This window comes from Ambystoma mexicanum, chromosome 3p (genome assembly GCF_040938575.1).
Source record: "Ambystoma mexicanum isolate Mex_15411 chromosome 3p, UKY_AmexF1_1, whole genome shotgun sequence".
Classification (NCBI taxonomy): domain Eukaryota; kingdom Metazoa; phylum Chordata; class Amphibia; order Caudata; family Ambystomatidae; genus Ambystoma; species Ambystoma mexicanum.
The window spans coordinates 368,845,714-368,873,650 of NC_090925.1; the positions used below are offsets into that span (position 1 = coordinate 368,845,714).

Sequence of the window (27,937 nt, forward strand, 5' to 3'; positions counted from 1 at the left end):
AACGCGAACCCGACAGAGGGATGCCAAATTGAATGAACTGTGAAACTGGCAAATGTGAACCCGACAGAGGGATGCCGAAGAATTGAGGGGGAAAAAGTAATGTACCCGTGAACATTGTGACAGGCCGTAGTGAACCCGATTGCAGGAGGCCAACATTGCAAGAGGGATCAAAGCCCGGCTGAGGGGGATGCAAAGGGGCGAAGAGCAATCGGCCAACGTGAAAGATTACCAAAGAGATACTTTGTTTGTTTATTGTTGTGGTTCAACCGGCCTTCTAAAGCAAGAGACTTACCAGGAAAGAGAATTAGCTCCAGAAGGTCCTGGCATCATTGAAGGAACTGTAATCTCATGCTGGCGAGGCCCATGAGTGTGCTGTGCTCAAAGGTCCTGCCTTGTCCCGTGCTAAAAACGTAGGTAAGGGAGACCCCATCCTTACCATCCTACCATCCTGACTTATCATTTGGTAAACACTTCTTTCTTTTCTCGTGAACATTATCACACACTACTTTGTGATTTAGTTGTAAGGATAGGCAATGTTTCTTTTTTAGTATAGACCCTTTTTATTTGACAAGACGCCACTAGGACTGCCTTATTATTATTTGATGGTTGTAGCTTGCTTCCATCTTAGATTTAGGTTTAGGTTAGGCACTTTTCTCACCCATTATAACGTTTCATAAAAACCCTTGAACTGTGATCACTTGTGTCTGTCTTTACTGTTGTCACCATGAGTTCCTCACAGTTGCTCTTTATAAAATGTGTCCTGTAGCTATGCTAGTAAACAAGTACCCCTCATTGTCCATTGCTAATGTTACACTTGAAATGCCACTTGTTTTTTTGTCTAATTCCAGCAATTCTGAAGAGGGTATGGAGACTGTAAGGGAGTAGAAATGCATATTTTTATTTTGAATGGATTGTGTCCTCCCACGTGTTCCTTATCTTCTATTTTGATAGCCTTCAGCTTCAGCTGCTTCAGAAAATCATTTCGGAAGTGGGTGCTGTGCATCAATGCAATCGACTCAATGTCCTTTGAGGGCCTGCGGCTCGTAGTTGATGTCACAGACGGTATATATAGCACGCCCAGCGTCCCTTGGCTTCCGACTTTGTTCCAATTATGGCCTTGTCTTCAGCTCCATCAACCCCGGCGACGAAGTTCAAAAAGTGCTACAACTGTGGTGCCAAGATGTCCCATCGAGTGTGTCTGTGGTGCCTTGGCTCCGAACATGAAACAGCGGATTGTCAATCCTGTCAGTCGATGACTGGTAAGGCGCTGTAAGAGCATAAAGGGAAACCAGCTGCGGGTAGGACCCCTACTAAATCCCCTTCGATAACTCAATTGAGAAAAAGATCAACCGACGAGTTGAGATTCCTCTCCTTGAAGGAAGAAATTTAAAAAAACATCATGCTCCAGGAACAGGTCACACCATTCCTCGTCATCTTTGAGGAAATCGAAGAAAGGGCATCAAAGGTCGCCCTCTTTGATTTCATCCGATTCCTCTCCAGAGAAAAGTATAGCCTGTCCTTCTAAATCCTCCACCTTGGCTGAGTGGGAAGATTTCAGACATAAAATGATGAACATCTTCGAGAGAGAGGCCCCAACCCCCTTGAAGGAAGAAGTGTGCCATACCCGTGTCGAGCCGTATAAGGCAGACAAGGAAAGACCAAAGACTACATTTCGTGCACCCTTGAGCCCGGAACGTAAGTCGAAGACCCATCGAGATCCATTGAGATCTCGACATGACCAGAAATCGGCAAAGACTCCTTTGAGTCGAGTGTTAAGCCCTCTGAGGACTCTGACGAAGGCAAAATCGAAGAATTCATAGACGTTGACACCTTTAGCGTCAACGCCATCAACATCTAAGTCATCGGCACCATTAGTGTTGAAGTCATCAACACCTTTATTGAAGTCATAAGAGCCTTTACCTGCTAAACCAAAGGAAATTGAGAAATCTTACAAGTTAGTAACAAAGAAAGATTTCTTTAAGTCTCTATCCTCAATGTATAAGGAATTCGAGCCCTCAGATCAAGATACACCACCAATTGGATTACATCTAAGCACACCTAACGTCCCAGAATGTCTGGTCTCACAAGAATCAAGATTAAAGGATTTGTATGAAAATTTGCAGTCTGCTAGTGGGGTTGACACTTCACGTGAGATGCAGTTTGGGAAGCCGGATCCGGCAGATCATGGCGATGCTTTTTATAGGCATCTGATGACCAGAGTAATAGATTTTATGGGATGGAGCAGGCCTGCTCCACCGTTTGAGCAAGACAACCTAATGGCTATCCTGGATAAAGGTCCACAAAAGGATCCCATACTTCCTTTTCATATAGCTTTCCATAAAAGGGCCATGGGGAATTTGGAAGTTCCAGAGACAAACCCTGCAGTGAACAAGAATCTCCCCACAAAATATAAGCCATCTAGTAGCAACCCTACCTATTTGTTGTAACGTACTACACCTGAAAGCCTAGTTGTGCAGGCAGCAATGTCAACCCAAAACAGACTGTGTACCCTACCATTCCACCAGATAGGGATGATAAGCGTTTCAACGCTTGGGCGAGAAACATTTTTTCTGCTCGAAGCATGGCGCTCCAGTCCACGAACTCCCCTTGCGCGTTAGAAAAATTACCATACACCCTGTGGGACCGTGTAGCTATGGTAGCTGACCATATTGCTGAATGGGAACAGAGAGACAGCTTCCTGAGCTGGCAAGGAGGCAATGTGCGAGTCTCTGCAATCAGGATTGGACTCATCTGGTAGCACCAGCAGAGCCATGATGGCAAGCACTGGGATACACATATTTGCATGGTTGAGGAAGTCAGGTTTTGCACCGGACATGCAGTCCAGGCTCCTCAGCATGCCCTTCGATAGCACCCAGCAGGTTGGCAGCAACCTGATGAAAGTCTGGAGAAGCTGCAGACCTCAAAGGCAGCAGGCAAGTCTCTTGGAGCCTCTATTATACAGTCTCAAACCTCTCATCCCAGTCAATCATCTAGGATGGGGCAAGTCCTTTTGCTTCTACTCCTCAGTTAGAAGAGCGAGAGGATTCACAAGTTAAAGGGGCCAAAGAAGATTCCACAAAACCTCTCTGATGCCTTAACCCACAAGACCCCGGTGGGAGGCAGACTATCGCTGCATCTGGAAGAATAGTGGGGCATTACTTCAGATATGTGGGCATTGGAAACAATAGCCCAGGATTAATGCCTCCCCTTTCTAAAGAGGCCTCAGGACCATCCATTGGGGAGCCACTCTTTCAGGCTTTAAGATCCGTTCCTTGTGCGGAAAGTTTGAGCCTGCTAGAGAAATATGCTATAGAACCAGTGCCTGTGATGGAGAGGAAGAAAGGATGGTACACTCTTTATTTTCTAATCCCCAAAAAGAACAGAAAATTGAGACCCATCTTGGACTTGAGAAACTTGAGAAAGTTCCTCAGGAAGAACAAGTTTGAGATGGTTACCCTTTCTCAGATTCTTCATGCACTCTGTCTCCAGGATTGGATGGTGTTGTTCGACCTTCAGGATGCTTACTTTCATGTGTCGATCCATCACCAGCACAGAAAGTACCTGAGGTTCGCAGTTGGCGGTTCTCATTATCTCATTTCAATTTCGTATTCTGCCATTTGGGTTGACCTCCGCCCGAGGGTATTCACCAAGTTAATGGCAGTGGTGGCAGCGTGTCTACTCCTACCTGGACGATTGGATGATAAGGGCATATTCTCCTGAAAAAGTCCTGCAACATCTCAGTGTTGCCTGCCACTCTCTCCAAAAACTGGGCTTCTCCCTCAATTACAAGTCCCACATGATACCATCTCAAAGACTCCAATTTATCGTAGCAGTCCTGGATACAACTTTGGGAAAAGCCTTGCCACCCGAGGTGAGGGCTCAATACATTCTGCAGATGGTCCCCAAACTCCAAAGTGCCCAGCGTCTTCCGTCCATTTACTTTTTGAGGTTGCTCGGCCTCATGGCATCCTGCATTTCTCTGGTACCAGATGCTCGCCTAAAAATGAGATCCCTTCAATGGGCTCTCAGGACACAGTGGTCTCAATTCTCGACAACAAAGTCTGACCTACTTCAGGTTCCAAACAGGGTTGTACAGGATCTCCTGTCGTGGGCCTGCAAGGACAATATTCTAAAGGGAGAACCTTTTTGGCAACCGTGGCCGCAGATAATTGTAGTGACGGATGCCTCACTCGCGGGGTGGGGAGCCCACGCCAACGATCTGACAATCAGCGGTCGTTGGTCACCTTTATAGTCCAAACTAAACATCAATCTTTTGGAGCTGAGGGTGATCAGACTTGCGCTGAAGGCCTTTCTGCCCTCTGTATGGGGAAAGAATGCCCTGATAATGACGGACCACACAGTGGACATGTACCGCCTCAACAAGAAAGGAAGTGTAGGGTTACTTCCACAATGCAGCTCTGGTTTCTGACAATTCAAGAAGGACTCTCTCTTTTGGCAGTTCAACTAGCCGCAGAGAGGAACACGGTGGTGGACGCTCAGAGCAGGCAGAGCACAGTCTCCCATGAGTGGCAACTAGCTCAGGAAGTTCTTCAAGAGATCTTCACCCTTTGAGGAACCACTCAAGTGTACCTGTTCATAAGCAGTGTCAACCGGAAGTGTGAACTGTTCTGCTCCAGGGAATTTCCCCCAAGAGGACCTCTAGGAGACGCGTTCATAGTGGACTGGGAGTTTCCAGTCCTGTACGCTTTTCCTCCAGTCCCCGTAATTCCTCACGTGATCGGGAGGTTGAGAAAGTTCGGGAAATCCATGATCCTAATTGCTCCAGATTGGGCCAGGAGAACGTGGTACCCGGACCTTCTGGACATATCCATCTGCCCTCCAATGCGTCTTCTGCAAAGAGAGGACTTTCTCTCGTGAGAGGAGGCTCGGATTCTCCATCCGGAGGTCAAGACACTCAACCTTCAAGCAAGGTTTCTGAGATGTTGAGATATAAGGATGGGGACCTCCTCGATGACATAATGGAGATTTTGCTTTCGACCAGAAGGCCAGCAACAAAATCTTTATACCACTGCTGTTCGAATAAATTCTGCAGCTGGTGTAGGGAAAAGGATGTGCATACTTTTCAATGCATTACACCTATGGTGTTGTCTTTTTTGTTACATTTGGTTAATCTGGGGCTTCAGACTGGGACCATTAAGGGATATTTGGCAGCGCTTTCTATCTTCAAGTGCACCTCAAAGGAGGTATCTTATTTTAAAATGCGATTGGTCATACCTTTTCTTAAGGGGCTCACTAATGTGTTCCCTCCTACACCTTTTCAAGTCCCAAATTGGGATCTTAATCTGGTATTAAAATTCCTGATATGTGCTTCTTTTGAGCAACTTCAGTCATGTCCGTTAAGACAGCTTACATTTTAAACCATTCTATTGGTGGCGTTAACATCAGCCCGCAGGGTGAGTGAATTGCACGCCTTATCTAGTAAGCCTCCAATTGCCATTTTTTAAAAGGATAAGGTGGTCCTTAGGGTTAAACTTTCTTTTTTTACCAAAAATTGTGTCTGACTTCCACCTAGCCCAGAACACTGTGCTTCCAACTTTATATCCGCCACCTCAGAGGAAAGGCTACATAGGCTCGATCCAAGAAGAGCCTTGAGCTTTAACATTTCTCGGATGATGAAGATATGTCAACATGACCAGATTGGCTAAGAAAGATCCTCCAGAAGGCTTAGGAGCACACTCTACAAGCAACGTCTTCCCTCTCCAAAATAGGGTGCCTATAAAAGATGTGTGTGCGACAACCACTTGGTCTACCATTCACACTTTCAGACAGAATTACTGTCTGGACTCATTCGCTAGCCAAGAAGAAGGATTTGGGAAAGCGGTTTTATACTCAATCCATGACAAACATTAACACTGTTAATTCATACTTCTTCCTCCAAAACATAACGCTGTTTTGGGAGTCTATTATAAAATGAGGAATGTGTGGGAGTACACAATCTGTTTGAAAAACAAGTTACTTAGCCCTGGTAACATTCTTTCGACTGGATGTCCCTCCCATGTATTCCTCATCCCCCCCACCCAGCCTAACCCGTTGTAGAATTTGCAGGTATTTCACGTTATGCTCTTTGAGAATCTAGTACTGTTCAGGTTTGACTGATGCTGGTAATTCTGCATGAGGAAGGCATAAAAACAGAACTGAAGCCAACAGGCTCTGCATGTGCTATATATACTGACCGTGACATCGACTACGAGATGGAGGCCCTCAAGGTAAATCGAAAATGACCTAATCGACGCACATCGCCATCTGCCGAAAATCTTTTCCGAAGCGGCTGAACCTGAAGGATATCATATCATAAGATGAGTATTTGGGAGGAACATCCAGTCGAAAAAACGTTACTAGTGGTAACTAACTTGTTCTTTTGTGGGGCAGCATATCAAGCTATGAGTTGTAATCACATTGAAGGGGGGGCGCACAACCAATTTTGTGTTTCTCATAATGAGTTGTGCCCTGGCAAATTTGGTGGCCCTAACTGGGGGCAGTTGCATTACATGAATACTGGTGAGGACAGCATTTACCTCATTAATGTGTGAGATTACCAGTGCCTGGACTGTGGTTCTGAAGTCCTCTGGTAGAACAAAGGGCATTATCCTCCAGAGAAGGTTTATCTGGTCTCTGGTGGTTTGGGTCCTTTTTCTCTATCTATCCGTTCTTGGAATAACCTACACCATTCTAGCATATCTTATAGGTCAATATCGGTCAGTAATTCATAGGGTCACTTCTGTCCCCCTTCTTAAATATCAGAATTACAACTGATCGCTTCCAGAAAGGGGGCGTAGGTCCCTGTGGCTTATACCCCCATGAGTAACTGCCTTCTTTTGAATTTGAAAGGCAGATTTGTATCAGATGGAATGAGAGGTATGTGCAGTATAAGAACAGTATCTAAGTTCCATCGATTACACATGATGTGTCTTTGGTGATGGGTAACTGTCAACCTTGTTCCATTGCAGTGTCCCTGTGATCGCATAGGATTGTGTAATAGCATAATTACAGCACCTACTTTCCGTTTTAGCTTGTGAGGAGGCATGCGTCCTACAGGGTTTCGATTTTTAGGGACTGAAACTTTGAGCCAGTAATTAACTGTTCATTGACACTGGAACTGCTGTGCCCTGTGTGAAGAGAAGTGGCCATGGAAAGAAGTAACTTGAAATTATTCCGAATGTTTGCGATAGTGGAAGTTGAAGATGACTGCGTAGAACCATGCTCATTCTGTTAGTTAAAATGATTGCTGTTGTTGAAGTTTAACGACACACAGAGGTGCACCTTTCAATTTTGACGGCAGATGGCAACCTAACACTGATAAATTGCATCAGCTGAGTACAGAAACATACCTAAGTGTTATATATATATATATATATATATATATATATATATATGTTGTTGGACCGAGAAAGTGATGTCTTTAGTGAACCTGCATGATTTGTCAGTCGAGGCTAGGTGAGGTGTGATGCCATCAATATGCATGTGGTTTAGCTACCTACGAATGGTGTCCTGCTTAGATGGATGAGCGAGTAGGATTAATTTGATCTTTGTTCAATTGAGCTTCATGTATGTGCTTTTTATCCAGGCTAGGTTGGAGGGTAGGCAATTCTTCAGGTGTGAGACATCCTAGGTACCATTGATGTACAGGTATAACTGGGTATTGTCTGCATATTGGTGGAGTGAGATGGAGTCATTGAGAAGTGCTCCCACAGCTAAATATATACATTGAAGATCACTGTAGAAAGTATTCAGCCTTTTGGGACTCTGCAGGGGATCGGGAGGCGGTATGAGTGGAAGCTGCTCATCCAGACAGCTTAGTGCCCATCTGAGAGGTAATATGTGAACAAGTTGCGAATTCTGTATGAGAGGTGCATTCTGTTTGAGAGTAGGCTGGTCAGTGTGAGGTGGTCGACCATGTCAAACACAATAGAGAAGTCGCAGAGGACCAGGAGGCAGGACCAGGAGGCATGAGTCGTCTTTGCGCATAGTTTACAGAGTGTCAACTCTGACCTGGATGGTGGCTGTTTCAGTGCTACATTTGCTCTGAATAAAGGAGCAGGCTGTGTTGGTTAATTCCATCACAGAGTTGGTTTGAAACTGCCTTCCCAATGATTTGTCCAAATAATGAGTGGCTAGCAATCGTATGGGTCCAAAGCAGGTTCTTTGTAGAAAGGAAGGATTAGTCCTGTTTAAAGGTGCTTAGAAGGATGCATTATGTGAGTGAGGTATTTATTGTTTTGAGGAGGGGAGAGACAGTGGCACATTCAGCTGCTTTAGGATGGCAGTAAGGAGGTCATTATCTTTGTATATAATTGATTTGAGTGACGCAAGGGTGTCAGCAAGATTCTTGGAGGAGAGGGAAGTGAAGGCGGTGCTGGTTTGTGTTGTGCACCGTTGGATCGAGAGCTGGTTACCGATTTTGCAGTATTGATCTATCATCCTATGTTATCTATCTTGCTAATGAAAAAGTTAATAGTATTGCATTTTACTGTAGACACAGGGATTACCGGTTCTGGCAATGGGTTTGAGCAGTGTTTGACTTCTTTGAAGAGATCTGTACTCTTATTGGTGGCCACACACATAGATGATATAAGGTTTTGGCTTCAATGATGAAAGACCAGAACATACTTCATGAGGCATTGAGGGTGAGGAGGTCTTTGTTCCTCTGCATTTTATGCAAGCATTTTTCGAGTGACCAGATGGTCCGCTTATTGTTGGTTAGTACTTCCATGTAACAGGGGGGTTTGGCTTTGTCCCTGGTTTGAAGTAGTTTTAGGGGGCATATACATCAACCAGCTCCATTATGGTTTGGTTAAGAGTTGATTAGAGAATGTTGAGGTTATGTGTGGTCGGTTGGTTAGAGTTGCTAGTTTGGGTTCTAGTACTTAAGTTGAATTCCTTAAATGAGACACTCAAGGACATGATGGTTCGATCTGCCCAATCAGGTGACAGAAGGTTAAGATGTTGCATCATCGAAGATGCTGAGAAGATGAGGAAGAGTATCTATCCTGTGATGTTTATGGGGTTTAGTCAATCTTTGTTTATGTCTAGGGAATCCATAAAATGGAGGGGAGCATCCCCGATTTGATGTAGTGGCTTGGGTCCCTGGCAGATCATATTACCAAGGAATATGTTTGTTGAGTTTGCGATTGATGCTGTGGTGATGAGTTTGGAAGAGTGATTGGGGAATGACCCACACCTGTAGGTCGCGTGGTAGATCAAATGGAATGTGGCAGTTTGTTTATGCAAGAATAGAAGCTGGTATGAGAGAAGCTCTAAGGAGTTCATGGTTGTTTGTCGGAGTATGGTATAGGTCCAGTTTAATTTGAAGATAACTCCCACACCTCCTCTGACTTCCTCATATGGTCAACATGTTGGTTGATGTTTCTGGGTGAGCTGAGCACATCATCGACTTGGGTAGACATGGGAGAAAGGCTTTTGAATGTGCCAGTTATGTGATAATGTTTCTATTCAGTGTGGGTTTTCATTGTGCATGAAAACCTTAAGATGCAGCATGTAATGACACAATATAGTGAAAGAATACCTGTACTTTGTCACAGAACATTATTGCTTTGTGCGTTTAACTTTGAGCAGTGATAAATAATGTACAATTTACTGACTATAATGTGTCTCTGCATTATGTTTATATTATAGAACAAAATGTACAAACACCACCGTTTATGTGTAGCTTTGAATGACTGGGTTTCATCATCAACTGCTAACCTTCATTAGAGTACTTTATTTGTGTAACACAGCTGTTGTGAGATGGAGACACAAGGGTGAACAGACAGAGGCTTTTCCTATTACTGAGGAGATGAGGCAAGGCTGTTTTATGGCCCCCTATCTATTCACCTTGTTCATAAACAACCTCGCCAGATCATTGTTGGGTACCCAAACCGTTGCCCCATTAATATATAATGAACACATACATATCCTGCTATTTTCGGATGATGCAGTCCTGATATCCAAACACAAAACTAAAATAATGACTTGCTATAAAACAACATTGCCTTTCCTGGATCTGGACCTGGACGGCGTCAAAATTGAAAACATTGATTACTATGACTATTTAGCGGTATGTTTGAATAATAATGGGACCTGCCATCCTCAAACCCAAAAGAGCAACTTGATCTTGCACAGATGAGCTAGGGCACACCTGAGCTTTTAAAAAAATTACTTGGATTCTCCCAGGATCTCCCACATATGATAAAGAGTGACGTGGGCATTTGAGCCCTGTCTGCAATTTTGGCAATTGGTCCCATTGTTTCTGAGTCCTTGCTATACAGCAAAGTGCACCTATTTGTGAGTGTTTGATTTTCCTGAACTAAATGAATACCCCGTTTTGTAAACCTGATTTTGAAAGTGTAACTATCACAGGGTAACTAGACATGAACATATTTAAAAACGTATAGAAACATGTTATGCAACATGAAAGTGATTCTTTCGTAGCTTTATTTTCTCCTTCATCAAAAGAAACATACACATATGAGAACGCAAATTGATGTGGGTTTTACTATTGTCTTTGAAAGCTTTAAATACACCCAAAAAAGAAACTGCCTGATGAAGTTACCTTTGTAAAGTCATTGTTTAACATAGAGTTGAACATTGTTATTCATGTTGCGAAAAATAACACTTGAAACTGTATACAGCAAACAATTTTTTGTGTCAAATCAGCTGACCTGAAAATAAGCTCTCTAGAAACGTATGATATTTGGTAGGCTCTCTCCTATCTAGGACCCCTTCAAATCAATTGGCCAACCTGAAAAGGAACGGCAGGCAATGGACTAAGCAATGTAACCATAGTGTGAGAAGGAAACCCTTTTCACAGAAGTCAGCACAGTACTATAAAGTAAGATACAAAGATTTGACCAGGGTCACATATCATCTTTTGGAAAAACCTCGACATTTCACTTTGACAGCCTTGAATTTGGCTGCCTAATCTTCTCGCCTCACTAATGCTTTATGCTCTTCATTAGGCGTCACTGCTCAGTTTTTATAACCCTCATTCAGAGGAGCTGAACTGTAGACTTGCACCACTCTGATGTTATGTTATACTTTCTAAGTCTTTTAGCCCAGCAGGTTTTACTATTATATATTCACCTTTATCAACCTCACAGAGTAGAAAGCTTGATTTAGTATTTTGATCTGGTGTATGAACACTTAACAGTTTTTCATAAAAAGTTGTTTTACACTTTCAAATTGATGTGGCATAGTATCAGTTTATAACGAATAATCGGCCTCATTCTGAGTAATCCCTTAAAAATCTGCTAATACCGGCAATCAGGTATTAGCGTTTCCGGCTGGTCATGCAGCAGAATCCCTGCCGTACTATGAGTATGCGGGCGTGTGCACAAACCCAAGCCGGAAGCGGCAATAACAGATTGCCGGTATTAGCAGATGAAGGGGAAAAACAGCTGGCAATACCAGACTGAAAAATAAAGAAATAACAGATCCGCCATCAAAAATGGCTGTAAACCCAGAATGGCGTTAAAAACTGGTGCCGGAAACAGAAATGCAGCAGAAACCACAAGAAGTGCGGCGGCCATTATTAAAACCCCAATCCAAATGAATCCACTGTTTCCCACAGCCATCCAGGACCAGAACAACCTGAAAAAGATGCAGAACTCACAGCCCTGATGGACACTGTGCTGCAGTATGCAGAAGAGTTGTTTGAAGCCAGGCAGCCCAAGACAAGCTGCCAGATGAAGAGCGCCATATGGGATGAGGCGGTGGCCAATGTGACAGCTGTCAGGACCATCCACCACCAAAAAAGGACTGCGGGAAGAGGTAGGACGACCTCAAGTCCAAGGTCCGTGCAGCCATAGTCAAGCACAGGAGGGAGTGCGCAGCCACTGGTGGCAGCACCGTGAACCCTTACGACTCATCCCATGGGAGGAGCGCCTCAGCAGCATCCTCCACATGGAGGGGATTGAGGGCATTGGAGGTGCTGAAGCGGGAGCAGAGACTCAAGGAGATGCCAGTAAGTACAAGTGCATGTACATGTGCATGACCCCCCTCACATTGCATGCATCCACAAGCAAAGCACAGAGTAACGGGCATGGCAAGTGGCCTGACCCATGGCATGTCACGCATTACACACCCCTCAATGGCAGTGGCACCCTGATAAATCACACATGCATGCACATCGCACACACCCAGCATGAACCCAGCCCCCTCTCCATAAATGCCCCCCATGCATGAACCCCCCCATGCATGGCCTCCCATTTGAGCAATACGACCCATGTGAGACACATGCTACCAACAACACTGGGACACACACATCATGGGATGGGTAGAATGCATGACTGACAACACATGTGACAAAGTGCTGACAGCCCATCTTGTCTCCCCAACAGCTGTGTCAGCCCATCCACCACCACCTCCGGCAGTGGCAGCCCAGCCACCACCAGTGACACCTGCACACACTGTTGTGGCCTCCAAATATAGCACAGGCAGTGACAGTGCACACATGCCACAGGACAGCGTCCCGACACACACCAGCACTCCCCTGCACCATACCCGCCGCCACATGCCACAGTTGGACATTGTCGAGGAGCCTGACTTCAATGAGGAACAGGATGTGGCCATGGAGTCATATTAGCAATATGAGGGAGACCCCCACACCTGGCTTCAGCCCAGCCACACCCCCAAGCTCACATAGCCCGCCACCACTGCCTGAAGTCAACCTGTCGGCAATATGGTCACAAAGCACACTTAGGGACTGGGGGTGAGTAGCTAACCTGTAACTATACCCAAACACATTCACACATTACAGAAACAGGTTACGTACTCAGTTGTGATTATTCAATTGTGTGCATAAATACATCGTATTTGCACCTCCAACCAATCTTCCTAAGCCCTCGCTTGGGAACTAAACCCTAAGGTACGGTGGTGTGCTGCTTATCTAGGGTTAGGAGACAGAAGAAGAGGCTTGCCCTAACTTGTAGTAACAATGTGCGGACTGCAAAAAGTGGCTAATTTATAAAGACCTTGCAGGCGTTGCTAATCAGACCTTCCAGTGTTGGAAGTTATACAGGGTTCTGCTAATTACTTTTAATGACCCTGTTTTACGGCTTCACAGTTGTTCAAAACTAAAAATGAAAACGTTTTAAACTAAAAGCAAACCTCTGTGTTTTAATGGCGCCAAGTACATTGTTTACTATGCACTGAGGTTACTTTGGAGGTCGCAGGAACCCTTTTCTCGGTACAAGAGAAGGGTTCCTGTGACCTCCAAAGTACTTAGGAACTCTCACACCGTTCACTAGTCCTGCGACGGGAGCTATGGCTTGTTCTCGCAGAGTAGAGAGATCTGTTACCAAGTCCTTTGAGACATTTACATAGTGTGTTGTTGGAGGGGTAGATTGCTGTTATTCTTTAATAGATCTTTCTCAACACCCTTTTCTGTTTTAATGAGACATCTTGTGACCAATAAATACAACTTGTCCATGTGATCTGGGACTGTGTTCCCTCTATGCATATGCTCTACCACACTCCTGAATTCTTCGAATGTGATAGCAACTCATTACTTTCCCTTGTCCCCTGCAAAGAAATTCCAAAAAATGACCTCATTCTCTGTGTGCTAAGGTTCCTCTTGAGTGCTAAATAGCTGTCCATAATACTCCATAGAAAACTCAACAATCTTACCTCCCTTACCCAGCCGACCCTTCCCCTCTCCTCTACGGGCGTAAATGCCTCGGCAGTTAGACAACAAGATAACCAGTTTATAGTCTCTTTTGTTCAATAAGTGTATCTATTTACATGCCTCGTCCCCAAATTAGCCCCAAAGCTCTTGTGATAAAGTATTTTAACTTACTCCTTTTCCTTTCTAATTTTCTAAGTGTGCCCTCCTTGGGGGTAGAAATATACTCGTGATCAGAGACTGGGATGATAGCCACGCCAGTCACATTTTGTAGATATGGTGAGAGAAGAGAGTGTGCATTATTGTTCTAAAGCTAACATGTTTTACCTGCATATACATGCCAGCAGTTGCTTCTCAGAGTACCCCAATAAATGTGTATATTGTGTCTTACAACAGATCTGGGATATTGAAAGTTACTGCAAGCGTGAAGGAGAAGTGAGCAATGAGAAAAGAAGAGATGAAAAAGCCCCTCGCACAGACCAGAACTCTCTCTGTTCCTTAATCCCAGGGTACTGTAGACCCTCTGTGCCTGGGCGTGCGTCCTCACAGCCTAACACTGATGTAAGTGAACCAGGCTCAGAGGTTCTGCATTATTGATCAATGCTTTTAACAGTTGGCACAGTAAGTGTTTGAAATTTTTGTTCTGAGAGAGAAATATACAATGCACCTTTTCTTTTTTAAGCAGTGAAGCAAGCGCAAGTTGAACCTTAGAGAACACCAACATATTTGTCCGGATATCATACTCCACCCAAGAGATTTGTCAAATTTTCCTCTTTGGGGAGATAATTTACAACAAATCTCTCCAACTCAGTTTTCTTTTCAGACTGCGGCTCTGGTTCTGCTGTTGCAATACTTCATCCTGTATTGTGAACTTTGAACTGTAAGACTGCAGTTCAGAGTTAAAAAATATGTTACCTATTATTTCTTTAATAGTCAGTTGCTCTTCTCTAAGATTCAACTGATGATTATAGCAATGTTTAAAAAGAATATATATATATAAACAATGGAGTGGGCAATTTGCAGTCATTCTCGGATTACTTACCAGTAATCTTCATTAAACTTAGTCCTACTCTTCCTCATCACAGTACTTTACTCTATGAAGATGCTCTGCCTTCCGACAGAACACTTTACTAAAAAGATATTTTTTTCTTTTAGCCCCTCCGTCTCATGGGCATAATGCACCTGACCTGTCCCATGATCCTCCTGTCTATACCAAAGGCGCCAAGCTGATTTTACCACCAGGGAGGAAGAGGAGGGTGTTAGTTCTGTGATGAGGAAGAATAGGACTAGGAGTAATGAAGCTTGCTAGTAAGTAATCTAAGCATTACCTCCACGTCTTTCTACCTCATCACAGTACTTTACTCTATGAACCAAAGATCCAAGATCTAACCGGAACATACTAGAACCAAAAAGGAAGATCTCTATGCACAGGGTGAAAATGTTCTCATCCAAGGGAGAATCACAAGCAACCATCTTGAGGGGAGAAAGGGAAGTGCAGAGGATATTGCTCACCAAAACCAACCGGGGAGGGGCAAAATCACAGTTGCTTGGATGCACACATATCCAAACCACTAACCAGGACCACGTCAGGAAAGCCAATGGCTCTTCTTCTGGAAAATCCAACCCAGGGATCACCAGAGAATCTCAGAAGACACATGCAAAACACCAGGGGAGAAGCAACAGCAGGTCAACTGCCAAGTTGATGAGTCCCAAGGAACAAACTGCGTGAGATGGGGGCCCATCACACTTTACAACAGAAAAAGGGCAACAACCACCCTATATTCCCAGAGTCAGATGATCAGGAATAGTCTCCCAGAAAGATTGCCATCTGAGAGATCAACAATCAACAACTGGCCAGCAGTAGTCTAAATGTGGAACTGCCCATCCATTGAAAAATGGGAACCAAAAACTTTAAAAGGGCTGCAAAATAGGCTTCCTTGGTCCAAGGGAGCCGACTAATCCCCAAGGCAGGCACTCTTCAAAGAGGCAGAAAAATGAGCTTGGGGGGATCGTTTGACCCTGCCCTTACAAATGGAACAATAGTCAATTGGGGGAGAAACACTAACAGAATGAGGGGCTATGCCAAAGAGCTACTACCCAGTGGCTAGTGCCTCAAAAACAATCATCAAGTCATCCTGTGTTACAGCCTGTAGCCACTAGATCCTCATCACCATTGGGCTGAAGAAGCAGACACCGAAAGTGGGAAGAACCAGGCGCCAAGCATGCACAGATTCAGAAATGCCCTCCACAAATGAAACATGTCAACAAAGTAGATCCTGCTTGCGACTACCAAATCAGAAAGATCTGGGGTGGGAGGCAAAGGAGGGCATAGGCTAATTCAGAGAAAAACACCCCAAAAACACCTGAACAATGCTGGAAACAACCGTCCAGCACGCCCGATCTGAGAATGGAACCCCCCACAATTAACACAATAGTGCCACTATACTAAGAGTGACAGTGAGCTATCCCTCTCAACCATATTCCACTGTGCTAAACATGCCACACTACAACACTGCAGGAACAGGCCACATCAGGGAGAAGGTAGGAATGCAAAGATGGTCAGCAGCCCCCTTTACCTCTCACCAGGGGGGGGGGCTTGCAGAACTCAAGGGTGTCATCCTCACCCATTACAGAGCTAGAACATAATTATCTATATTTATAAAAAGTGAACATTTGTGGTTTGTGGGTGGGTGGGTTTGTGACTTGGCGAAGCGTTGTTCATTATACAATTCCACACCGTTTCCCCAATCTGCACCACATTTTGCATAGTTACCTGTTAGGCCCCTCCGGCCAATAATGGCTACATGACATTGGGATACCCCACCCCGTTCCCTGGATTTCAGAAAAAGTACAAATATGGTTGTGGGTTTGTGGCTTGGCAAAGCTTTGTTCATCATACAATTCCACACCATTTCACCAATCTGCAACACATTTTGCATAGTTACCTGTTAGGACCCTCCGGACATTACTGGCTACTTGACATTTGGACACACCACCCCTTTCCCCGGATTCTAGCAAAACTCTACATTTGTTTTTGCTAGGCGAAGCATTGGTCCTCAAACAATTCCACACACTGTATCACCAATCTGCACCAGATTTTGCATAGTTACCTGTTAGGACCCAGTGGACATTACTGGCTACATAATACTTAGACACTCCACCCCTTTCCCCGAATTACAGCCCCTTCACACATGACACGGTTGCCTGAAATCAGCAAAACATCAATGTGGTTGCAGAAGGACCGGTCCTCAACCTTAGAATGCACGGTTTGAGGAACATTTACACCGCAATTCACCGCAACGAACTGTACCACGCCAGTGTGAGGCAACAGGTGGAGAGAGAGCACGGTAGGTCCCATTATGCAGCAGCACACTAACTCTCTCCTCTCCCCAACGTCTTCTCTGGGGTATGTCAGCCATCTACACGCCCATTCTCAATGCAGTTTATTTCAGAGTTCAAAGCACATCAAGTGATTAGCAAATCGGAACAGCGACCTAGAGGATCATTGATTTTCAACAATTGATATGAGAGTTGTTATGTCTGTCCACAGAACCCGTTCAGAGAATGGGTAGTTTTTGCTAAGAGGATATAAACTACAGAGGGCACAACGGCTGCCCACACCATACACCCACTTTTTTAAAGGGTCTCCTACCAACAGCTGACCAGCACCCACTCCATTCATCCTCTGAAGCAAAGAAAGGGTCTAGTTAAACTATCTAGGCCACATCTACATTTGTCACAGGATACCCAGATACCTTCTTAGAGAATATGGGTGCAACTCTACATGAAGCATCCTTAAACAAGGGCACTCCAGTGGCTCCTGAGCAGAGCCAGTCATGACCCACACAGGTCTGATACTGCCATTGCACAGGCGGAAAGCTCAAACTCTCAGGTATTCCTGAACCACAGGGCGTAGAGTACACCAATCAAGGGCACCCAGTAATGGAGGAAGACGAGGGCCAGGGATTTGTCCTAAGAGCAGAGACCCTGCCCATTACCACTAACAGGAAGGAATATCCTACCTACTGGTCGGACAGCCTCCAGAAGGCCACCAAACTCACAACCCACTAGGGTACTTCACACAAAGCATATCTGGTCCAGACAGGAGGTGACTCGAAAGCTGAGTCCCGTCAACACCAAACCAGAGAGGTAGGAGTGCATGTTACCCCCTCCACCTAAGACTGAGGTCAGCAACTGGAGGGAACCTGGAGGCAGAACCCAAAGAGCACTCACATCTACCTCAATGACCCTACTGCAACTCACAATAATACACAGTAAAGACTTGAAACCATGCAGCAAGAATCGAGCACCTACAGTAGTCGGTGCACATTGCCAACAGCTTGCTCACACCACACGCCTCAGATGCGGGAGGACCAGTGATTACAGATTACACCAAGGGCTATCAGGACTCAGCAAAACCAAAATCTTCACCCTGAGCCATCACTAAGTAAGGTCTTTTTTTTGTTTTGTTTTTTTAAACTTTGTTTTTTATGATTATTTGCAATAACAAAATACACTACAAACAGGTAAAACAAGAAGAAAACAGTGGTATAGTGAGTCATTCTTCTTGCCCGCAATTCCCCAAGGATGTTTGTTCTCAATCACAATTACAAACTTTGATCTATTCTCTGTCCCACATATGAATTGGTCAGTAATAGCACTACGTGCCCCCCCGTACATATGGACCTGTCACCCACAATAGCAGGTACCCAGCCGCTTCACTCTGGCAATCACCATTAACAGTTACATTAACTATTCTACAGGATCCAGCACACACTGTTGGGCTTGAACAATAGCATATTGTACATATGGACCCAAGATATCTGTGGGCCTGGTGCAGGGATGCATCAGCGTACCATATTCCACTGCCATTTCTTTACAATAATGTGCTCTCGCCACTGTTCCACTTTAGCGCCCACCCCTCATCATCGCCACCCTCCTCTCAGTTAAGATTAGGAGCACTCCGCCAATCTCCTCACTCGTCCCGGAATCAGTTTTGTATAACCCAACAAGGCGGGAACTGGCGATGGCTTCACCCCCTCCCCCACAATCACGCTCAATGTCTCAAATACCTGTTCCCAGAACCGTGACAATGACGGGCAACTCCACGCCACATGCACAAAGTCAGTTGGTGTAGTGATGCATCTAGCGCACCCATCTGAGGTATCTGGAATGAATCTGTGCAACACAACAGAGGTGTAATAAAATTGATGCATGTTTTTAAAATTAATCGATTTAAATCGGCTATTGTTAGCTACCTTCCTTGTTTGTCCACAGCAGTAAGCTCACACTTCGTCCGACACAACACTGCACAGTGACTTTTGCCATTTCTTCCAGGAAGATTTCCCCCATCCCACCCAAGCACCGAGTATTCTACTGTAAAGGTCAGAGATAACTTCACCAGCATTGACCCTTTCCAACATTCCATCTAGTATAGGAGCCACCTGCGGCTCCTTGGGGAAGGTGGGGAAGAGTTTATTCAGAGATTCTTTCAATGAAAAATACAGAAACAAATCCCAAGATGTGAGAACTCCTTTGCTCCTCTTCTCTTCCAGTCAGAAATTGCCCCTCCGGGAAAAGATACCTGAAATAGGAAATATTCAATTGCTTCATACAGCTTACAAACCCAAGTTCATTAGTCACTTGCAAAATCCCGGAATGTGTATAATCAGGAGTTTTGGAGAATAGATAACCTTTCCCTTCGCCTTTCCTTCAATACGAACCTACGATCTACAGGTAATCTCCACCACATTCTCCACTTTGGAAGTAAATACAACCGCTCTCATCAGAAATGGGGTTGCGGGGGCTCTCTCCACTTTCACATGCCTTCTGTCTATGTGGTCCCCAAACCAATATGTTAGTAATACCATTTGAGCTACCTCATAGTACATTTCAAAATCGGGCAGTACCAGTCCTCCCAAATCCGATGGCGCCACCAACTTCTCCCAGGATACAAGCGCCTCTTTGCCTGCCCAAATGAACCATGAGATTTACGACTGTAGCTCTCTAAATAAGACTTCAGAAACACCAAAGGCACATTGAGAAACACATAGAGAAATCACGGCAACAGGGCCATTTTGACTAGTGATATCCTCCCATAAAGGGTGTGAGGTAACTCCAGCCACCTAACCACTGCCGACCTTGCACGTTCCAACTCCTGCCCATAGTTATGTCTGTATAACTCCTCTGAGGATTGTACAATATCTATCCCAAAATATTGAGTGCAAATCGCATGCCACTGAAATCCATACCCATCAACGAACCAACTCATACCCTCTGTGAGTACTGATTTTGTAACGTTAATCATCAACCCAGAGAAGTCTCCAAAGGCTAACACATCCACCATGATCGGGTCGAGGTTATCCTGTGGGTCCCTAACATAGATTACCATATCCGCATCGAAGGAAACAACCACCCTCTGCTTACACAGCTGTATCCCTCTATGGACATGGCGTTCCCTAACAAATTCGTCCAAGGGTTCAATCGCTAACGCAAGCAACAGTGAAAGAGGACAACCGTGTCGCATGCCTCTTTCCAGCTGTATATTTGTTGTAAATTGGCCATTCACTCTAATATTTGCAATAGGCAAGGTATAAAGAAATGAAACTATGGAGATGAACTCCTCCCCCATCCTGTGCAATATCGTGAAAAGAAATGGCCACTCCACCGAATCAAATGCCTTTGCAGCATCCAACAGTGCCACCACAATTCAGTCTAACTGCCGGACCACCAACAGCAAACCAAAACATCCGCCGTAGACCAAAGGAGGTGGAACGCCCCGGAATGAATCCCGACTGATCTGCCTTCACACATCTGTGCATTAAGGGTGCTGACCTGGATGCCAATATTTTAGGTAGAATCTTATTATCCAAGGTAATAAGTGAGATGGGACGGTAGGAAGAACAATCGTCTGCCACCTTAACAGGTTTCAAAAGTACCACAACTACGACCTCCTTCACTGACTCCGGCAACCGGCCATCTCTCGGACTCTGGCGGAATACCTTCAAGAGATGCAGAGCTAGCTTTACCGCAAAATGTTTGTAAAACTCAGCTGTGAAGCCATCAGGCCCCGGTGCTTTTCCTGATGACAGTGGCTTGATCGCCAGCATAATTTCTTGAACAGTTATGGGACGACCCAATATAGCACCACCTGGTCTAGGTAAACCATATATCTCAGATTGCGTAGCCCGGGTATGCGAAGAATATAACTGAGTGTAAAATGTGCAAAATTCCTAGACAGTATCTCCATCCCCAAACTTTACCTCCCCATGTTCATTTTTTTAAATGTATATATTTTTATTGGTTTTACAACATATTACTTGCAACATTTTCAACTTCCCCTAGAACCCCTCCTCCCCCCGCCCCCCTGGGAATGTCTGCATCTTCCTGTCTTCCTGTCCGAGTTATTCCGCATGCTTTTCTAACTAAACATGTCCAAAATCCTTATCTGGTTCCATATACTCACTCTGGAGGTATTCCAGGGTTTCGCCCCAATCTTCTGGAAATTTCTGGTGGGCCCCTTGTATGTTGTAGGTTAGCCTTTCCATTGCCATGTGACTCCAAACCCTCCTGATCCAATCGATGGACAAGGGCGGATGATTCTGTTTCCATTTATGGGCTATTTCAAGCCATGCGCCTATCAAAAGTCCCATAAAGTTCCGTTTTTGTTTCTTGGTGAGTTGTTTGTCCTTGGGGGCCCACAGCCAGCACATCCATATCTCTTCTCCTATGGTTCCCATTGTCGGGAACATCAAGTTCATATGTGCCTTGATTTCTCCCCAGAATTGCTGTATTTTTAGGCAGTCCCACCATATGTCTCCAGGTTCCTTCATTTCCACAGCCCCTCCAGCATATTTTTGTGGAATTCCGGAACATTTGACTAAGCCTTTCTGGCGTGTAATGCCATTGCAAAAGGATTTTCATCCATATCTCTTTTGTTTGAATCGCCGTTGTCAATTTTGGGATCATTTTCCATATATATTCCCAGTGCCCTTTGGTGATGCTGTTGTTTAAAGTGCGGTCCCATCTTTTGATGTAGTTCCATTTCACTTATTCTTCAGAGGTGTTTATAAATTTATAGGTGGTGGAGACAAACATTTTTTCGCCTGTGTTTGTCGTAATGTATTTTTCAAACGGGGTTAACTCCCTTGACACTGCTTCTTTGATTCTCGGCGTGTCCAACCAGTGATATATTTGATCGTACCTGTATTTGTCTGTGATGCTGAGCTTTAGCAGGGATGTGCTTTGATCTTCGTACATATCGGCGACCATTTTACAACCCGCTTCTTTCTGGAATGCCCCTTTCTCCAGCCCTGCCGGAAATTTGAGGTTTCCAAAGAGAGGTATGAAGGGAGCCTGATCCTTTGTTAGTGTTCCTTTCTGTGTGGCTTTGTCCCATATCTCTAGTGCTGCCTTCATGATTTCACTGATTTGTACATTTGGGTGTCTGTATTTCTTCCCTACCCAGAGCATGTATCTGGTGGGTGTTGCCGCTACCGCTCTGTCTTGGGCTGCCCATATTTTCTGTGATTCGACAGGTATCCATTCCTTCAGTACCCACAGCTGGGCTGCCTCGTAGTACTTCTTAAAATGTGGGAGTCCACATCCACCTTCACTTCTTGGGGCAGCGAGAACTGTCCTGGATACTCTCGGGGTATTCCCTTGCCATATAAAGGTCATAATAGTTTTTGTTAGGGCTCTGAAGAAGGCTGATGGGATTCTAATTGGAAGGGCTTGGAATAGGTATAACAGCCTTGGGAGTATAGTCATTTTAATTACCGTTATCCTGTCCCACCATGATATTGATAGGGGATTCCATCTCATCGTTTCACATTTCATTTGTTGCAGGATTGTGGGGTAGTTTTGTGGGAATAAATCTTGTATTTTCACTGTCAATGTTATTCCCAGGTATTTAACCCCAGTTTATGCCACTTTGAAGTGTAATGCCTCAGCCATTTTGTGGGTTTGTGCGGTGTCTCCTGCCAGAGCTAAGAGTTCAGATTTCAGTCTATTAATTTTCAGGCCCGAAAGTGATCAGAATGTGTCAATTTCCTGCATCAAAAGTGGGAGAGAATGCTCTGGATCCACCAGGGTCACCAGCATATCATCCGCATATGCGGCTATTTTGTGGGAGTATCCTGCCATGTCTATGCCCTTAATATCTTTATTGGCCCTTATCCGTTCGAGTAATGGTTCTAGGAAAATGGTGTATAAGAGAGGGGAGAGCGGGCACCCTTGTTTTGTCCCCCTTCTAATATGTATCTTGTTGGTTAGGCTCCCATTCACTGCTACTCGTATGTTGGGGGAGTTGTAGTTTGCTCTTACCATCTGGATGTATGTCTCCCCCATCCCCATCTTCCTTAGTGTGTTAAAAAGGAGTGACCACTCTTCTCGGTCGAACGCTTTCTCTGCATTGAGAGCGAGAACTATCGCCGGAGATTGCTTGATTCCAGATTTTTCCACCAGGTGGATTACCCTACCAATATTATCATGCGTCTGTCTATCTGGGATGAACCCCGCTTGGTCTTGGTGGATTAGTTTCGGGAGTACTTGTTTAAGTCTGGAGGCCAATATCCTAGTATATAACTTAGCATCTTTATTTATCAGGCCTATGGGACGATATGAAATAGGGAGCTGAGGATCCTTTCCCGGTTTTTGGAGAACCAGCATCTTCGCTTCATTCATTGATCTAGTGATATCCCCCTTATTCTTAAAGGAATTAAATATGTTTGTTAGTATAGGAGCGAGTATATCCTTATATGACTTATAGAATTGTGCAGTAAAGCCTTCTGGACCTGGGGCCTTGTTCCTTGGGAGATCCCTAATTGCTATCAAGACTTCTTCCTGCGTGATTTCTTCGCCTAGCATTTGTCTATCCGTTTCCGATACTGTTGGGAGATCGATGCCCTCTAAGTATGAGGTTTGTAGCCTCTCCTCTGGCAGGTCAGATGTGTATAGATGCTGATAGAATTGTACAAATATGTGGCCTATCTCTTCCGTTTGTGTCTTTCTATCCCCTCCCTCATCCCTCAACACCTTTACCGTCCACTCTTGTTTTTGCCCTTTTAGTTGTCTAGCCAGATATGTGTCTGCTTTATTGGCTTTTACATAGTACCAGTGTTTCAATCCTAACAGGTGCCTTTCTGCTCTTTTCATGCAGAGGGAGTCCAGCTGGCCCTGGACGTGTCTGAGTGCTTTATGCAGCTTCGGGGTGGATTTCTAGGTAAGTTCTGCCTGGATCTTTGCTATGTTATACTCTAGTTCTCTTTCTCATTGGGTCTTTTGTTTCTCCCTTATATTCTTTAGGGCTATTAAGTGTCCCCGGGTAACTGCTTTTAGGGCCTCCCATTGTGTTTCTACGGAGATTTCTGGAAGGTTGTTTAGTTCTAGGTATTCCGTAATATGTTCACGCAAAGTGTTTCCTAACACTGGGTTCCTAATTATCTCCTCCGGAAGCCGCCAATTCCACAGCCCCAGTGATCTATAAAGCAGGGCTATCTCTACCCATAGGGGGGTATGGTCCGATAACGAGATGGACCCTATATCTGATTCACATATTTTGCCCAGGAGGCCTGTCGTGACCCAAAGATAATCTATCCTGGACATTGTCCCATATACATGCGAAAAGTATGTGCATCCCTGCTGTTTGGGGTTGGTATGCCTCCATACATCTTCCAAGGATAGGTTAGACATTTTCTGTTTTAATGCATTTGACGGGGTTCCCTGTCCCTGATGTCTGGGCCCAGATCTGTCTCGATTCGGATCCCACGTTATATTCAATTATGATTTCCCATTATGATCCCCCCCCTGCACATTTTTCCACTTTGTCTAATGTATCTTTAAGAAAACCATCTTGGCCCGAATTTGGAGCGTATATGGTTGCAAAGGTGATAGGGATTCCGTTGATTTTTGTGTTAAGGAATAAACATCTCCCCTGTTTATCTCCTTCTGTTTGGAGTCAGGGCTGTCACAGGGTGAGGTGAGGCCCGGGGCAAAACATTTGGTGAGGCCCCTTCATTTTTTGCACTTGGCCAGTGGCACCGTAAATAAGTGAAGCGAGAAATCTCTACTTGAGTTTATTTATGGAAGAACCCGAATATGGTTTATTCTTATGACTACAAATCAACTAAAGCAAAGCCATGTTTCTAAGCTGAAGAAAGGTTAATTCCAGACTTGGTTTGTATCATACACATTAAATATAGATTTGCATGCATTTTATTTTTAAAAGACACTTTCTGAGGTAACTTGTATTACAACTCTATATATATGTCAAAAATTGAACATATGAACACATGCCACCCAGCTTTCACCGCAAGTTCCACTTTCGGACTTTGTTCTCTGTAAATAAAGAAATAATTCTTTTGTAGTCAATTTTGGAAGCCAGTGCATTTTCAATTGACAAAATAGATAGGCTATTTAATCTCTCTTGGCCCATTGTTGACTGTAGGTAGTTCTTGATTAATGACAGTTTGCTAAAGGAACGTTCCCCTATAGCCACACTAACTGGGATTGTTAGAAAAATCCAAAGTCCTATGCAAACCTGTGGAAATAAATTTTCCACATTTTCCTTGTATATTGTGTTCAATAAATGTAGAGGATCAGGTTCTGTACAATCTTTGAGGTTCAGAAGTGTTTTCCTGACACTGCACAGATGGTTAAGTTGATCTATGAGCAGTTCAGAAAAATCCTCTTTATAAAATTCTAGCAAATTGGTGGCTTTGCTGTGAATAGATTCTGGATCCATTTGGTCAAAGTTCCACAATACACAAAATTTGTTATAAATCTGTTCTGCTGACTTTGAGCGCTTGCTCATTTCTTCAATCAAATTATCAACCACTCTGTAGAACACATTTCTGCGGAAAGTGGTTTCTTCAAGTGTTTCAAGTGTGTCTCCAGGCGGTAATGGCTCTTCTGGTGTTTCATCTAACATTGTTTTCTGTTTCTTTATCCGTCGAGCTGGAAATTCTGCTGGGATGTTTAAATTTGTTGCAATTAATGTTGCTTCATGCAGTATTTTTGGCCATGAATCACAAAGATTTCTAAGATCAGACACAAGTTGCTTACCTAGCTGCACTGACTTGGAAAGGGAGAGCTGATTTTGCTGTAATACTCTGTTCACATGATCTATAAACAGAAGAATTTTAAACCATATGCAGGACATCAAGATTGAAGGAAATGAAGAAAAGTAAAACTGCAGTGATTTTGCTTCTGCCTTTGCATCTTGTGTTAAATTGATTTGTGCCTGAACTCTCTCAAGTGCTTTAATAAGAGATCGCAAGTGTTTGGCGACTGGTTTTACAGCATCAAGTCTTTCACTCCACTTCATTTGAGACTGTGACTTGAAGGTAATCTTCATTTCTTCATTAACAATTTCCATCTTGCTGGACTGCAGCTGAAAAGTGTATATAACTGTTGTATGCTTCCAAAATATGTTACACATTCAGAACATATTTCGGCAGCATGGACTCCACAGAGGTTGAGACAATGCGCTGCACAAGGAGAGAAGAGTGCACATTTGATTTTACGAATCATTTCAGCCTGAAGGCCTTTGTAAATTCCAGCCATGTTTGACCCATTGTCATACCCCTGTGCTCTACAGTCTGCAAGACTAACTTTGTGTTTCTCTAAAACAGAGCACAAGAATGAGTCAATCTCAACACCGGTCTTCTTTTCATTTTCCAGAAACTCAATGAATCTTTATTCAATTGTCCAACTTTTTGAGGGCATGTCAAATTCTGTGTATCTCAAAATTATGGTTGTTTGCTCCATATGGCTTATGTCTGGAGTAACATCACAGATAAATGCATAATACTTTGCTTTTGCTACTCTTTTCATAATTTCTCTGCTGACTTGTTCACTGCACAGTGATAAAAATTGAGAAGTGCCTGAAACATAATGTACTGTCTTTTCTCCAGCTTCCTGAGACTCCTGGTTTTTTTTTAAATGGTCTGCTAATAAATTGTCATACTTTCCTAAAAGTTCCAGAAGACCAAGAAAGTTTCCATTTTGCGGACTACCAATTAAAGAACTACTGCCTCTAAATGACAGGTTCTTGCACGCCAAAAAGAGAGTCACATCAAGATAACGTTCCAGCAATCCTTTCCATTTCTGGACCTGATTAACCACTGCTGTTTGCATAGCAGGGTCAATGCCTTTTCCCTTTAAACTGTGCCGTCTATTTTGCCACTGTAGAAATGCAAACAAATGAGGTTTGCTTTGCTCATGTAGTTCTATTTTTTCATGTAATTTTTTATAAGCACCAAATCTGCGAACCATGTATCCATCTGGAAAACATAAGCGTGATCTTTGTGCAGGATGTTCGTTAGAAAACAAGCGACATGGAAAACAAAATAAAGCTTTTTTCCTCTCACTCCAGCACAGACAGTTTCGAAAACATTGTTCGCCATTGGGGAGAACACAGGAGAGTACAGTTTTAGGAAACTTTCTATTATCACCATCTCTTGGGAGACCACTAGCCTTAATTACTGATGGTCCTTCTTTAATGGGAAAGTCAATTTCACCTTGTGTAAGAATCTCTCCCCATGTTCCTGGATCAGAAGAAATGTTTGTGGTTGTTTGTCTTAATTGTACAGCAGCAACCGCTATGTTAAGACATTCTACTGTACCACTGTCAAGTTGTAATTGAGGATGAGGTTGCAATTCGGTTCATTGGGCCAATGCAAGCTGATTAGTTGAACGTGTAGGTTCCTGATCTTCAACTGCAGGTTCTTTTACGCTGTCCGGGTGGATCCTCTCTTCCTCGTGTGATTGAACAGCTTCTGGTTTCTGCTCCTCTGCTTGGGAGATAGGTGCCTTCTTTGCAGTCTCTGTGATACCAAAATCAAGTAGAGTCCTTCTTCCTCCTGTTAGGGCCTTTTCATGTTGCAATTTTCTTTGTCTTTTCACAGACCCACTTTCATGCTTTCTTCCGATATCACGTGTACGACCGATGTCCTCCCAGGCAAATAATTCTACATAAAAGGCAAATGGAAATAGATCTTTAAAAGAAAAATATTCATCCATCCTAGAGGAAGTACATCTTTTGTCTAAGGGACGTTGATGTATTGGGTATTGGCTAAGCAACATTTCTGAAACAATTTCTAAGCACTGAAAGAGTAAAAGTAGGTATTATTGAATGGTACATCATTTATCAACCTCAGAAAGATGAAAGGCTAATTAGCCCAGCCGACATTTGTACTTGGAAAGTACAAGTATGCTGAAAAATGAGCATTACTTTTAGTTATTGAGTAGTAAGGAAAGCTCAGTGTGAAGAGAGAGCACTGCACTGCACCTCTCTGG

General features: G+C 44.0%; 1 protein-coding gene across 3 annotated transcripts in view; it reads left to right on the forward strand.

Moving 5' to 3' along the window:
* The window catches only part of LOC138580467 (WD repeat-containing protein on Y chromosome-like), a 229,438-nt gene that overhangs the window by 107,482 nt on the left and 94,019 nt on the right, over positions 1–27,937 (forward strand). For 2 of the 3 annotated variants that reach the window (XR_011304265.1, XR_011304264.1), the window contains 3 exons: positions 11,588–11,980; positions 14,036–14,200; positions 23,799–23,861. Coding sequence is in view for 1 of the 3 variants with exons in the window: in XM_069651033.1 (XP_069507134.1) it covers positions 14,036–14,200 (165 nt within the window). In the remaining 2 variants the exon portion in view is untranslated. The remainder of the gene's footprint in view (positions 1–11,587; positions 11,981–14,035; positions 14,201–23,798; positions 23,862–27,937) is intronic. The other variant, XM_069651033.1, reaches the window with a different exon arrangement.